The sequence below is a fragment of the Sarcophilus harrisii genome, chromosome 5 (genome assembly GCF_902635505.1).
Source record: "Sarcophilus harrisii chromosome 5, mSarHar1.11, whole genome shotgun sequence".
In the NCBI taxonomy this organism is placed as follows: Eukaryota; Metazoa; Chordata; class Mammalia; order Dasyuromorphia; family Dasyuridae; genus Sarcophilus; species Sarcophilus harrisii.
In genome coordinates, this window is record NC_045430.1 from 106038200 (window position 1) to 106053451 (window position 15252).

Genomic DNA, 15252 nt, shown 5'->3' on the forward strand with positions numbered 1-15252 from the left:
TCATTGAAATTTAGTGAGTAAACACTTTACTGATTTAAGTAGGAATATAGATGTTAATAGATGTTGATATATATATATCACTGCAGTGATGTGTCCACATTTTTCCATGAAACCAACTTGATAAGTTATGTCTATTTCACAGTGGGAAGCTTGCAAAATTTTTGCTCAGAAATAACCATATTTGAGTTGTGTAATATTGATTCTGTACAATGTGTGTGTGTGTGTGTGTGTGTGTGTGTGTATGTGTATTTTTCCTTAATTCTGTGACCTATTTTTTCTAGAAGAGTGTAAAATCAGGGAATCTGAAAAGATTTTCCAAATTTGGGAGAGAAAGAGCAAATAGGTGTAGTTCCATGAAATCAGAAAAATAGTTGTCTCACTTTGCCTGAATGCCTGTATCTGTTTGCTTTTTATCTGTCTGCTGTAACCTGTAACCATTATGAGGCTAGTTTTCTCACATGATAAATAGATTGCTTGATGCCTGACTGTAAGAAAACTTTTTCATCAATATTTGGATCTAACTAGCTTTCTAGTCTAGTTAATAAACCTTAGTTTAAATGTTCCTAATTAGCAGATAGAAATGGTCCAGTTTTCCATCCTTGTCACTTCTAGATTCAAACAATGCAATAAAATTTTCTCCTAGATGTCACAATTGAATAAAATTTCTTCAAAAGATAGAAATTGTACTAGACAAGATGTAGTCAGTTGTGGTTCACTCAGTTCCCATAATTAATCACTTGGGGTCCTAATCCCTTGATTCCTTCACAGATAACATTCTCACTTCTATAAACCAAGAATGATTTCTGCTACATGTTAAAGTACTTGATATAGGTCTAGAAAAAAATAGAATGTCTGCTTTTTTCCCCCCTAATAACTCTAGTGAGAGACTTAATCCAAATTCATTAACAGCTCAATAATATTTTATATTGCCTGATATTCTTTAGTAATGAATGAATTGAGCAAATCTAAATATATAAAGGTGGCCATATAATTAATTCAACTTTTTAAATTAACATTTGGATTTAATAATTGATGTTACTAATTAATAACCATTTAACAATATTAATTGTTAATATTAACATTGTTAATAATTAAAGGGTTGTGTTTGAATTTAATAATTGGATTAATTCAGTTGTAATTTGTTGCAGTGATATGCGCTGTTGGTATCCTCTACCATTACATCTTTTTTTTTTTTTATTGAAGTTTTTTATTTTATTTATTTATTTATTTATTTTTTTGCTGAGGTAATTGCAGTTAAGTGACTTGCCCAGGGTCACATAAGAAGTGTTAAGTGTCTGAGACCAGATTTGAATTCAGATTATCCTGACTTCAGAGTTGGTGTTCTATCCACTTGATCCACCTAGCTGCCCCAAAGTTTTTTATTTTCAAAATATATGCAAGGATAATTTTTCAACATTAACCACTGAAAAACCTTGTGTTCCAGTCCCCGCCTCCTTTCCATTCTCTCCCCTAGAGACATGTAATTCAATATACTTTAAACATACCATTACGTCTTTAAACTATTATCTGAGATTTCCATTACATAGTTTAAAGATTCTTTCATTAGTTATTTGATATTTTTAGCACTTTTAATAAATTTGTTTTTCTGCCAATTTTGAAGCTTGAAGACAATGAACAATTCTTTCCAGAAATTGTTGTGTCTTTACTTAGCAAGAGATGTGATTTGTTTTGTTTAGAGTATGATTTTCATCATTTTCTTGGTATCCTTGTATATGGAATATTTTTCCATTGAATTGTGCTAATGGAAGAGAGGAAGATTATAAACTTTTTCTTAGATATCTTCATTCTGGTGACAGGAATTGCTACAGAATGAGTATCTGTATTCATAGGAATCTACCCCTTCTAACCAATAATCTAATATGATTTGTAGAACTTTTTAAAATCAATCACTTGTTAACCCTAGCTTCTCTGATTTTTTTTTCCCCTGTTCCAGAATTTATCTGGTCTATCAAGGGGTGAAATTAGTTCTGGGATAGGAAAAGAACATTAACGTAATAGTTGTCATTGTATTAAAATGAATCAATGATAAATTTTGAACCTGGAGAAAACTTCCTGACTTGAATTCCATTAGAAGGTTTGCCACAGTATGAATTTCTAGGTGTTTTAGGGAAAATAAAAAAAATGTCACTCGCTTTTCCTATGAATAAGAATTTGAAGAATTGAAATACTGTATATTGTTATTTCACTCTTCCATTCTTTAACTTTTTTTCTGAATTCATAATAAACACTGTAACAGTACATTTCTGCATGGGTCATACACTTGATTTATCCTTTCTACAATTACTAATATATAATAAATTTTCTGTAAAAAGACTCTAAAGTATCTTACCTTTTCCTCAAACATTTTTTAAAGGTGTATAATTTATTTAAAAGTCTGGATAATGCCTCCTACTCCATATTCCTCCATGCCTTATCACACCTCTCTCCACCTTCCATTTAGTTATCTAATCTAGACTTTTCCAACTCCCCTTCCCCTTTTGCTTCAGCCCAGTATTCCCTTTCCCCCCTTTCCTCTTCTTTCATGTCTCCCCAGTTGCCTTTGCAAAATGCAGAAGTTTTGTCTTTCAGAGTGGAAAAGCCACAGGCAGTGATTCAGGAGGTGTCATTGATCTCACATTGGATGATGAAGAAGTTGGTACTTCCCAAGGTAAGTTCAAAAAGTTCCATTTTCTAGAGAGTGCTTCACATTAATAATGATCAAAAATAGTCTCTGGAGATAGATCTTGAAAACCTTTCATTTCAAAATTTTACTTAATGAATGTATTATTGTTGGTGTTCTTAAAACAAATACCAGAATGTTCTGATATTTGGCTTTTGGGCTACTTCTACTTTAGTTATAAAAAATTAATTTGTTTGTGTGCTACCAGAATACTGATTCGACAAATGTACGTTAACAGTTCACTTCCCCCCAAAAAACCTAGTCTTTATCTTTAACCTATCAGAACTTTTAGGTATTATAAAATATCAAAATCTGCTTATTTTCTCAGATTTTTTTCCTCTTAAAAATTGATTTATTCATCAGTTTAGATGGTCTTTGGAAACTAATAGTTCAAAAGAGAAAACTTGGTTTTGCTGACTTTTCAACTATTACTTTAATGCAGTTCTGTTATAAAAGCATGGAAATCCTTGCTATATGATGCATGAGGTTTAAATTGTTTTTGTAAATTTTGACTATTTTAGAAGTAACAAGTAAAATTATGGTATTATTTAAAATCCATGAGGCCAGAGCTTAACAAAACTTAATAAACGTAGAGTAGGCAGGAAGTGAAGAGCATAATTATAAAAGACAGCAAGAAGTGCTGTTCTAGCATATTTTCTTCCTTCCTCAAAGAATTCAGAAAGAATGGCTTTCATTCCTTCTGAATCCTTTCCTTATAGTAGGAAACTGGCATATATGTTGATGCTTCTTCAGAAAATCTTAACATCCCATTTCCTCAGTTCCTTCAAATCCCAAGACATTCCTTTATTCCATCTAGAGCACAGGGAACCCTCAGCCACATAAGGTTTGTGAAATCATTTGATCTGACCCTGCCAAAGCAACCACAGGCGACAGTAACCTCCCACTGCTTTTAGTGGATAATTTTGTGGGGTCCACAAATGATTTTTAAAATATGCAAACGGTCCTTGGCAGAAAAAATGTTTCCCATTCCTGATGATAGGGGAAGCTAAATAGCACAATGAATTGAGCACCAATCCTGGAGTCAGGAAAGAACTGAGTTCAAGTCTAGCCTCACACTATGCAAGTAACCTTTATTTACTTCAGTTTCTTCAAATGTAAAAATCAAAAAAATAATAACATCTACTAAACAGGGTCATTGTGATGATCAAATGATACATTTGTATAGCACTAAAAATAATGCTTGAACATTCTAGGCACTGAATAAATGCCACCAGATATAGGTGGTAAGGTGATCTTACCATTCATTACTCATTAAGGGTCCATTTAATTGATTAAAGACTGGTATTCCTCTATCTGACACTAACCTCCTATTATCCCAGCCCTTTCTAGGCCTTCCCTCTCTTATACCTATTTTTCCCCTCCTTGTAAACTTTTAATCCCTCTAATCCTCAATACTTTTTCAGGCAATTACCTCTGCTGTACCTCAACTCTGTAATTACTAATTCAATTCTGCATTGTCCTCTGCATTATTTTCATCTCCTGTCTTTGTCATACTCCATACTTGGATGACTCCCGTCTCTCTCCACTAAAGTACTGTACACAGAACTAGAGAATTTTACAGACTCATGCTGATTCTGTAACACTATAAATATGCATTATCTGTCATCAGCCAGGCAGAGAAGGCAGTATTAGTCTTTTCCTTCTCTTTCTCACTATTCCCCATTGATGATCCATCTACAGAAGCCATTCCAGAAGCTTCTCCTCAAGCCTCCCATAAATTCTGATTTCCCTCTCAGGTGAAGCCTTAAACCTTCCCTTTACTGTATAAATTGAAGCCACTCACCATGAGAGCCCTGTTTTCCCCTTCTTCACAGAATTCCTTAACATTGTTTCTTTTTCACTCTCTCCTTTTCTCCAGTCTCTGGTAATGAGGTAGATCTTCTTAAGCCGATCTTTCCATATGTGTGCTTGATAACTTGATCCCTTCTTGTCTTTTCTGTCAGATTCCAGTCTCCAACAGACTGCAGCCTCAGTTATTCCCCATCTCTCTCAAATTTTCAGCCTCTTCCCTTTCTACCTGATTCTCCCATTTCTGTTAAGGCAGTGGCCTTCCTTCAATATTCTTCACCCAACATATTCATTCATTTTCAAATCTTGCCATTTTCTACTTTCACAAATCTTTTGACTTTGTATTCCATTTCTGTACCATTTCTTCCCTCTGTATTTGCCATAATATTTTTTGGTCTTTCGGCCTCAGGCCCCTCCCTATTCCAATCCACCCTTTTCCCCACAGATTTTTCCTTCAGCACACTCTGTGCCCTTGTTAAAAACTATATTAACTCATTTGTTTGATCTTTAATAACTTGCCTCAAACTGTTCTGACTGGCTGGTCTGCTTGTTCATTATTTAGTTCTCATATTCCATAGTATCTTTGCCATTGAGGGTAGGATTGTTTCATTTTTTGTCTTTGTTTGCCCAGTACCTTACATGTGCCTGGCACATAATAGGTGCATGTTAGACATTTCTTGCTTGCTTGATAACAGTTTGTTACTCTTCCTCATAAAAAACCATGACATTAATACAGGATTGGCATCAAACAACTCATTTATTCCTGAACTTTTGTAGATTAACTTGATTTTCAAAGAAACAAACATCCTGTTTTAACTTCATAAAAATATCAAGAAAGGATGAGGGGTTTTGAGAGAATACAAATGGAGTTTGTCCTGGGAATCTTCTCAGCCATCAAGGTTTTACCAGTCACTATTATTTGCATTTATAATTTTGGAGTCTATAATAGGAAAAAGCCTTTATTTTAAAACAGCAGAATTCTTGATTACATTGCATGTACTTTGAAAGAAAAGATAAATTTTGGATATCCTTTCACTTTAAATCATACTACATATCTTGTGCCATATTAAGTTATAAGCTTGTGCCCTTCTTTCTGGGGCAGACAGATGATAACATGAATGGTGTACTGGAAAAATTAACTCCCCCATTACAGGTATGTACTTTGATAATTAATGGTAAACCTAAGCATATAAAAAGAATATTACATGGATTGCAGCATTGAATTCTATTTTATTCAACACAGTTGTTACAAACCATCAAGCACATAGGATGCAAGGATAAAAACACCTCCTGCCCTCAAAGACTTTACTTTCTAGAAGAAGTATAAAGTATACACATATAAGTAAGAAAGAAGCACTACCATTTGAGAGCAAAGGAAAAACTTTAAGTAGAAAGGGGCATCTGAGCCTGATTGTTGAAGGAAAGGGAGTTTTCTGAGAGGTACAGGTGAGGAAGCATTGCATTTTAGGTATGAGGCATATAACATGCAAAGACAAAGAGATTTGGGAAATGTCTACTTACTAGGACAGGCTAACAAAACATTTGATTGCATGAACAGGGAGTAAAATAAAGTATTTGGAAATATAAGCTGTAGTCAAATTGTAAAGAGCATTCAAAGTATAGGCTGAGGAGTTTGTGCAGAGAAAATATGAAGGCGCTGACAATCTTGATAAAGGAGACAGAAGTTATCAAACCTGCATATGTTGGAGAATGGAAAGACTGGAGGGGCAGAAAGCTTTCATACTAGTCTAGGTAAAAGGTTATAAGGGTCAAATGGAATAGTAGAAGCAAGAAATGTCTTGATAGAATTGGCAAGATTTGGCATCTGATTATGAAGCTCAAGGCCCTTGGGAAGCTATTAGAAACTCCTGGAAATGTTCATTTCATTTGGTTAAAGAAGATTTTGCAGACATTTAATTCAAAATGAATTTGTTGCAGTCAACAAGATTCTTGGCTTTAATCTGAAGAGATAGAATTCACTCTTAAACCTAAATGCAACTGTAGATTATATTTGTTATAATCACATCATAGCTCAGTTTTCAATTAAAGTGGAAGTGGTACTTTTCTACTTGTGATTTGAAAGCAATTGTTGACATCTCAGAGGGTGCTTACATATTATATTCTCATTACCTAGAAAAGAGAAATTATTTATCTTATCCCTGCCTTCTGGTTTTCTGACGATGAATAATCTTTCTTTAACAGATCCAAAAAAACTAAATCATACATCTGTGTCATCAGCGATGAGTCAGCCTACTCAGCCTCTTCCTCGTCCATTGCAACCCTTGCAGCCTGCTCCTTTGCAGCAGGCTGGGGTGCCAACAAGTGGACCATCCCAAACGACCATACACCTACTACCTACAGGTAGTATTTGCTTTATAGCTTTACTTAATTTTAATTGGATGAAATAAAATCTTGGGGTTTGCTTTTTGTTTTTAGGGAATTTGAAGTCATCGTGGAGGGATGTCATATATGGGGGAATAAAAAAGAGATAGTTCAGTATTACAATTGATTAATATTTCTCTTTTCAGAAGTAAAAGTTTATGAGATCTACTATCCACATGTTAAACTGATTTTGGTGCTTTACTTTCCTTTCCGTAGAGGAGATGTTCATTAGTGCCAAATCCACTCCGTCTCAAGAAACCTTTAATCAGATAACTCAGGATTTTGAGATCTTAACCTATCCACCCAGAACTGAATGAAAACTAGCCAAGAAGGGAGCATTTCCTTTGTGAACCTGCTACAACAGAATATGTGCTGACATAAGTTTTTCAACTTGAATGTTTATCAGCTTTAGCATCTTTTGTATCTTCCATACTTTTCCCTTAAAACCAGAAATAAAAGCAAAGACCAAAGAGAGATAAAAAAGCAGTTCAGTAAAATTAAGTCATATATCAATAAATCTGACTATGTATTGAATGTTTGATACCCGTAGTATCTCAGATCTACAAGTAAGGGAGAGAGTTTCATTTTCTGGAGATGTACTTTCATTTGTTGTTGTTAGGACCAAACACATAGAATGTGACTTTTAAAACAGTTTCTGTTCTTGTATATTTGATTAAGAATGAAATGATTTCTGCCACTGTTCCTTCTAGTACTTTCATAGATCACTAGACCGTGACATAAATTGTGAAAATTCAAAGGTGATTAATATATTTCATATAACATTTATTAAATTATTTATTGAAAAATCATTCATTTCTATTAGCTATTCCTGATAATCCTAAATTTGTCAAGTTTTTGTGAAAGAAACTATATTTAATGAAGGTATTTACTTTTGTCAGACAAGAAAATGATCTCTTAGATTCACTTGTAGCTGTGTTTTTGTTTTGCACTTAATTGCTGGAATATGTTTAAATGGTACAATAGTTACTCAACCATGGTTTAAGGCAAGGACTTTATGCTTGTTATGTTTGTATCTCTTCTTTTGCCTATCGCAGTGCTTTTACAGTAGGTGGCTGCCATAAGTAAGTGATTTAATAAATGGTCAAATGAATGATTGTTTATCTTTATGTAACAGTTTCTATGGAAATAACTTAAATTCTGAGGTTTCTTGCTAATGGATCTTAGTTGCTTTTCTTTTCATTATGTCAGTTTTTATTGAACTTAAGGATTTTTTTTTTTGTTTCCTTAATCCTTCTTTTCTATTGGAGTGACTGATAATGCAGAAACAACACAGTAAAAAAGTGGAAGAAAGAGGGATGTTTATTAGTGAGATCAGTGGTGCTGTCATTGAAAAAGTGAAATGAAGAAGCAGAGAGGGTAAAGAAAGGAAGAAAAGGTTGTAGTTGTTAGGTATCTTGGGCTTTGGTACAAGGAAAAATCAATTGTTTAAAACAAAAGGTAAACTTGGGTAGCAAAGAGAAGGGAAGTTAAGCATATCTTTTTTTAAAGTTAGTTGGGGGAGGTGGGGAGCAAGACTTTTAGCTATTGAGTCCTTAATGAAGAGCTCATAGCCTAAATCTTAACATAGTGGAAAAGAAACTTTTCCTACTAATAAAAAGTTATTCATGCAATTGTTCAATGGAGGATGCTGTTCTCTATTTTTTTTTTCTTCCAAATATAGAAGTCTATTTCCTTTCTGTTAATACATTATCCTATATTTTTCTTTCTTCCAAAATGGAAAAGAGGGAAGCTCTTGCACTTGGAATTTCTCTGTGACCTTATATATGACTCAATAGCATAAAATATGACAAATATTTTTGTGAATTTTGGTTAGCTCAGAAATTCTTGTATGATGTACTAGGTTTAAGTATTTGACATTTTTTCAGATTTTTATCTATGATCTCATTTTAATGCTATCAGGTTAGTTTTTTCACCAAGAATGTTGGCTTTTATTATAGTAAAATCTTTTTTTGTTTGTTGCATAACGTCTTTTTCCATTTCCCATCAGCTCCAACCACCGTGAATGTAACACACCGGCCAGTGACTCAGGCAACTACAAGACTCCCTATTCCAAGAGTTCCTACTAATCATCAAGTGGTTTATACCACTCTTCCTGCACCACCAGCCCAAGCTCCAGTAAGAGGAGCAGTTTTACAAAACTCTACTGTACCTATTCGACAGGTCAATCCTCCAAATGGTAAGAAACACCATTAAAATGGTTACAGATAATTAAGTAATGTTTAGAAAAGGATAACGTTAAATATGAAATACCAAAATTGTCTTTAGAGACCAATAAAATTTTGTTTTCATTTCAGGAAGAAACTAAACTACAGAAAATTTGTTTTTACATTATCTGCATACTTCTCTTTCACTCAGCTTTGGGTTAACTGATTGTGTTATGGTAATTCAACCATAGAATTAAAATTTAAGCATCCATTATTTATCCTAAAAATATACTGACTAATAGAATCAGATATTATTCTTACTAAAAGTAAATATCTTTTCTCCACATTCAGAAAACAAGACATACAGTCTCTGATAACATGTGGAATGTTCTTCAATTTCAGGAAAGGAATAAATAGTAAATGAGACAGAAGGAGATAAAGAAAAACGACTTAGGTAGCTGTGTTACATTTTAAAACTTAATTAACTCAGGGAGTGGGGGAAAGAAAGTAAAAAGAAACATGTGATGAAAGGTTTGGGAAGCCTAACCTTTACAAGGTTAGGCTTTTAAAAATTCTCCTTACACTTTTTACTTCTTTCTCCTGTATTTTTGTTTTGCTCTGATAGAAAATGAAAGCTCATGTGTTCAATTCATTGATGAGATATTATTTCAGGATTAAAACTTTGTTATAGAAACAAAGAATCATAGAACCTCATATTATAGAAGGGTCTTCAAAGACCATGTAGAAATTCATCCCCTCTGTAACATTCCTTACTGCATTTGTTTGAAAAGCTTGTATTGAAAGGAAGAATCCATCCCCATCCTAATAAAATCTCTTTTTAGTTAGTTTTTTCTTATATCAATACTAACTCCTCTGCAACTTCTACCCTTCACTCCTAGTTCCATGCTCTGGTTATCTTGTAAACAAATCTAATTCTTCCTCCACATGATAGTACTTCTGATACTTGAAAACAACTCTCATGTCTCCTAAATCTTCTGTTCTCCCATCTATATATGGGTTGGACTTCAGACTTTTCACCATACAAATTTCCTTTCCCTGGGTGCACTATACATTTGTAACTAATGTTCTTCAAGTGGAATGCACAAAACTAAATACTGCTAATTAGGGTAACCCCAGACCAGGGAACAATATTCACCTGCTTAGTCTTGACTACTTTTCCTCTCTTAACAGAGTTCAAAATTATATCACTTTGGCTGCCATATCACAGTATTCACTAATAAAATTTCAGGTGCAAACTTTTTTCCCAATCTTATATTTGTAAAGTTAATTTTTAAAATTTAAGCTCAAGAGTTTACATTTATCCTTATGAAGTTTCATTTAACTTGTTCTTATATCGTTTTGGATCTTGACTTTATTTAAGTGTGTTTGCTATTCCTTGCAGCTTTATGTCATCTGAAAATTTGAGAAGTATGCCACCAATCCCTTTATCCATATGCAGTGTTTTACATCTGGTCCAAACAACAACAAAAAAATCAACTTGCAGTCTGGGCAAAAGATTTAAGACTGGTAATGAACTCATAATCAGTCAGATACTCAGTATGACTCAGCTTTATGATTTGACAGTCAGGAAAGCTTGTGTACTTTTTGGCCACATTAAGAGAAGCATCATAGCTAGAACTAGAGATTTGATAGTCCTGTTCTCCTCTGCACCTGAAGCAGGCTTTCATAACCACGTTTGTGTAATGGACTCCTTTGCATTATGGTGAATTTTATAGATCTCAGGTTAAGAATCTCTCACCTGGAGTATTATTTCAGACCTAGGGACTTATTCAGTTGCTCAATTGAGTTTGCCTCTTCATGAGCCCATGGACCGTAGTATTTTAGGCCCTTCTATTCTCCACTATCTCTTGAGGCCCTGTCCAAGTTCATGTTTGTTGTTTTCATGAAACTATTCATCTCATTTTCTGCAGTTCCCTATTCCTTTTGCCTTCAGTCTTTCCTAGCATTAGGTTCTGTTTCAGTGAATCCTGTTTTCTCATTATCTGGCTTCAGCATCAGTATTTGACTTTTCAATGTATAGCCTGAATTAATTTCTTTTAAGTATTGACTCATTTGATCTCCTTGCTGTCCAAGGAACTCTCAAAAATCTTCTTCTGCTTCACAATTTGAAAGCATTGATTCTCTGGTGCTTAGCTTTCCTTATAGTCCAACTTTATCTCTGTTGGAAAAAGTATAGCTTTGATTAGTATGACCTTTTGTCAGCAAGGTTTGATGTCTCTGCTTTTTAGTATACTGTCCAAGTTTGTCATAGTTTTCCTTCTAAGGAGTAACCATCTTTTAATTTCATGGCTGCAGTCTTTGTCTGCAATGATCTTTGAGTCTTAATAATATAAAATCTGACACAGCTTCTTCCATTTTTCTCCCTCCATTTCCCAGAAAGTGATGGGACTGGTTGCCAATATCTTTTTTTTTTTTTTAAATATTAAACTTCAAACCAGCTTTCCTCTTCTCTTTCACCCTCATCAAGAAGCTAATTTTCTTCACTTTCTTCCATCAGTGTGGTATCCTGTACATATCTGAGAGTGATATTTCTCCTCACAGTCTTAAATCTGGCTTTCATCCATATTGACTTTTTACATGAGTACTCCACATATAAGTTAAATAAACAAGGTGACAATATGGAGCCTTGTCATACTTCTTTTCCAGCCTTAACCAATAACCAGTTATTCCATGTTTAGTTCTAATTGTTGATTTTTTGCCTGCATACAAGTTCCTAAGGAGCAAGTAAGATGATCTGGGGACTGCATTTTGGTGAATTCACTTTCCTGGGTTTTTTAACCTATAAATGAGTGAATTGGAGTTGATGGTCTTTACGGTTCCTTCAGCCTACAGATTTTCTATCTCTGTGTCTGAAAAACTATCACATGAAAAACAAAAACAACAAAAAGAAAGAAAAATCTATCACATGGAAGAGGAATTGCCTGTGTTCTTGGATCCAGAGGACAGAACTAACTAGAGATGACTAGAAACTGTAAAAATGCAGGTTTAGTCTTGATGTGAGGGAAAAAAAAACTTGAACAGTAGAGTTTTCCAGAAATGGACTACTTTATGAAGTCATGCCTTCTCTCTAATGAAAGGTCTTTAAATAAAATCTAGATGACCACAAGTCAGATGGCTATAAAGGTTCTTTTCCAACTACAGGTTTAAATACAAGTCCCCTGAAGTTCCTTTTAACTTTTAATATTCTGTGAAAATGTAAGGAATAAAAGCATTTTAAGCCTCATTCTTTTAAAAAATTTGAACAATTAGGATTTAATATGATTCATTGGTTTCACATTTACTGCATTCTTTAATCAAAGTTCCACAACACCTCTAGAATAGATTGGTGATTATGCTTTTTATTTCTTTTGGTAGGGGTCACAGTGCGAGTGCCTCAAGCAGCTACATATGTTGTAAATAATGGACTAACCCTTGGATCAACAGGACCTCAACTAACAGTACATCACCGACCCCCACAGGTGCATCCTGTAAGTAATTTCTTGGCATTACTAGATCATTAACTATACAAATAATAAGATTAGTTGTACAAAGCATTAGCTTCTTAGAAGGAAGGGAGAAGGAGCAGAGGAGAGGAAAAAGGGAGAGATGAAGAGGAATGGGGAAGGAGGGGGTGAGAGAGTTAGTTTTGTTTTGATGTCATTGACATTAGAAATGCCACGGAAATGAATTGGTTCTTCATTGGTTACTTTAAGATACAGTAGAAACACTTTTTTTCTTTCACAATCACCTGTGCTTTGGAAATACCATGACTCCTTCAGCTTTGATGATTTGTTTATATTTCAAGGATTTACTGTTAAGATCCTATTTAGAAAATTTACTACTAATACTACATAGTGGGTGGCTAACAGAAGAATCAAATAGCCACCTGGATACAATAAATAAGAAAAGTTTATGAGGTAGTTATTAAATGCCTACCATATTCTAGGTACCAGAGACATAAATACAAATAATGAAATAATCTCTATTCATAATGGGCTTACATTCTGATATGAAAAAAAAGAAGTATTTTAAATATGAACAGAATAACTATAAATAGAATAAGTACAATATAGTTTGGGAGGAACAACACTAACTGGCCTAACAGAAAAGAAAGGTCAGGAAAAGCTTTGTGTAGAAACGGGTGCTTGAGCTGTATCTTAAATGAAGGGAGAGTGCATCACTGGCATGGGAATGGGGAGGGAGTTGACCAGTGCAAAGGTATAAAGACAAATGGAGTCCTGTGTGCAAAGCTGTATCTTAGCTTGTGAGAAGAGAAATAATGAATGAAGGATTTGAACTAATGTTGCTCAACTGCAAAGGGATGTTTTGGCAATTAAATGGATATGTGAGATGAGGAGAGCTGAGGAATTAAGATGGCACCTAGGTTAATAACCTTGGGGACTGGAAGAATGATGGTTCCTTTAATAGAAAATTGGGAAGATTAGGAAAGTAGAACATTTGAAAGGAAAGATATTGCATGAAAATCATAATTGAACTCAGTGGAGCTGATGCATAACTATGTATAAACATGAAATATACAGAATAAATTATACCTAATCAACAAAGAGAAGGCACTAACATTAAATGAAATCAGGAAAAATATCTTGTGGAAGATGAGATTTTAGGTGGGACTTCATGAAGAAAAATAAGTTATTGAAAGACTGAAAAAGTAAGGAGGGACAAAATTATGGCCTTTAAAAACCAGTGGGTTTTATATTTGATTATGGAATTGATAGAAAACCATTAGATTTTATTGAGGTGAGGTTGAAGGGAGTAGTAACATTGGTCTGATCAGGATTTTTTAGGAAGATCACTTTGACAGCTGCATAGATTATAGTGAGGAAAGACTTGAGATAGCCAGACCTACCAGCAGATATTGCAGCAGCCTTGACATGAGGGGATGAAGGGTGATACCAGGATAGTAGCAGTACCAGAGGTGAAAGGAGGTGTTATGAGAGATTTTAGAAGAGCAGAATTGATGAAATTTTATAATTATTAATTAAGGGTTTTTTAGGGTTGAAGAAGACTTGGGTGTGTTTTAAGATTGTAGGTAAGGAACCAATAGAGAGGGTTCCAACCTTTTGAAGAAAAGAAAAAAGAATGGGATCAAGTATATTTGTAGAGGGAGCTTGGCAAGAAAGAGCTACCTTGTTGCCTGAAAATAGGGGCAAAAGAAAAGAAAATGAGGGATGATTTCAAAGGTTTTGGGGATGAAAAAAAGAGAATAGGAGAGTTCACATGGTATAACCTCAAAATATCCTCTGAAAATTACGTGGTGAGCAGCTCAGTAGATAGCAGGGCACAGGAATGTGTAGGAAGCTGGAGAACAGAAGGATCAGTTAGGAAAATAATTTCCCTGCTACAATGAAGACCCTGCTGAAGTTGGATGACATGATTTTATAATTATCCAATTAGTACAATTGTGTACCCTCTTCTATCTTTATTTTGTAGAATAATTTCTGATCCTGCATATGTACAATCTACAGAAATTATATCTGATTCTCTTTAATTCCTTCATCATTTCTAAGTAGCAAAATGGTATGAAATCTGTGATCTGTGGAATTATACTCTAAATTCAGAGGTCATAGGTTCAAATCCCACTTCTAACTTCTCATTTTTCAAATGAAAAAATTGCAGCCTAGAGAAATAAATGATTTATTCAGGGTGACTAGTTCTACGTATTAGGGGTGGGACTTGAACCTAGGGCTTTAATGTAGAATAGGGCAACAGATTATTTCAAATCATCTATGAACTTAGATGGGGGGATGAGGGGGAGGAATCTTTATTCTATTATAACTTTTCCTTTGTCATGACTCATGTGTATTTTTGTTTTATGCATTTGAAAACATTCTGATAAGGAATTTATAAAAGATCCACCACAGTGGACTTGCCAAACTGGTTCATGTCACAAAAATGGATTATACCTTGATCTAGACATTTATCCATTCTATAATGCTACCTATATGGAACCATATTTCAAGAAAAAGGAATGAGAGATGTCAAAGGCTTGAGACTACATACAAGTTTCATACCTTTGTCATAAAATCAGCTCAATCTCTACCTTTTTAAATGAGTTGTCTTAGCAATAAGAAATGGGAAATGGACATCAGAAATGACATCAATGCTTATGACAATATTTTTACATAATAATTTAGCATTTAATAATTTACATAATAATTTAGCAAATAATAATTTAGCAAAAAATAAGCATTTGGC

At 34.1% G+C, this 15252-nt stretch overlaps 1 protein-coding gene across 6 annotated transcripts in view; it reads left to right on the top strand.

The window, feature by feature from the left end:
• The window catches only part of ATF7IP (activating transcription factor 7 interacting protein), a 144528-nt gene that overhangs the window by 115832 nt on the left and 13444 nt on the right, over positions 1-15252 (top strand). For all 6 annotated transcript variants that reach the window (XM_003771237.4, XM_023504544.2, XM_023504545.2 and 3 more), the window contains exons 11-14: positions 2590-2668; positions 6692-6850; positions 8880-9068; positions 12412-12524. In XM_003771237.4, the coding sequence (XP_003771285.1) occupies positions 2590-2668; positions 6692-6850; positions 8880-9068; positions 12412-12524 (540 nt within the window). The remainder of the gene's footprint in view (positions 1-2589; positions 2669-6691; positions 6851-8879; positions 9069-12411; positions 12525-15252) is intronic.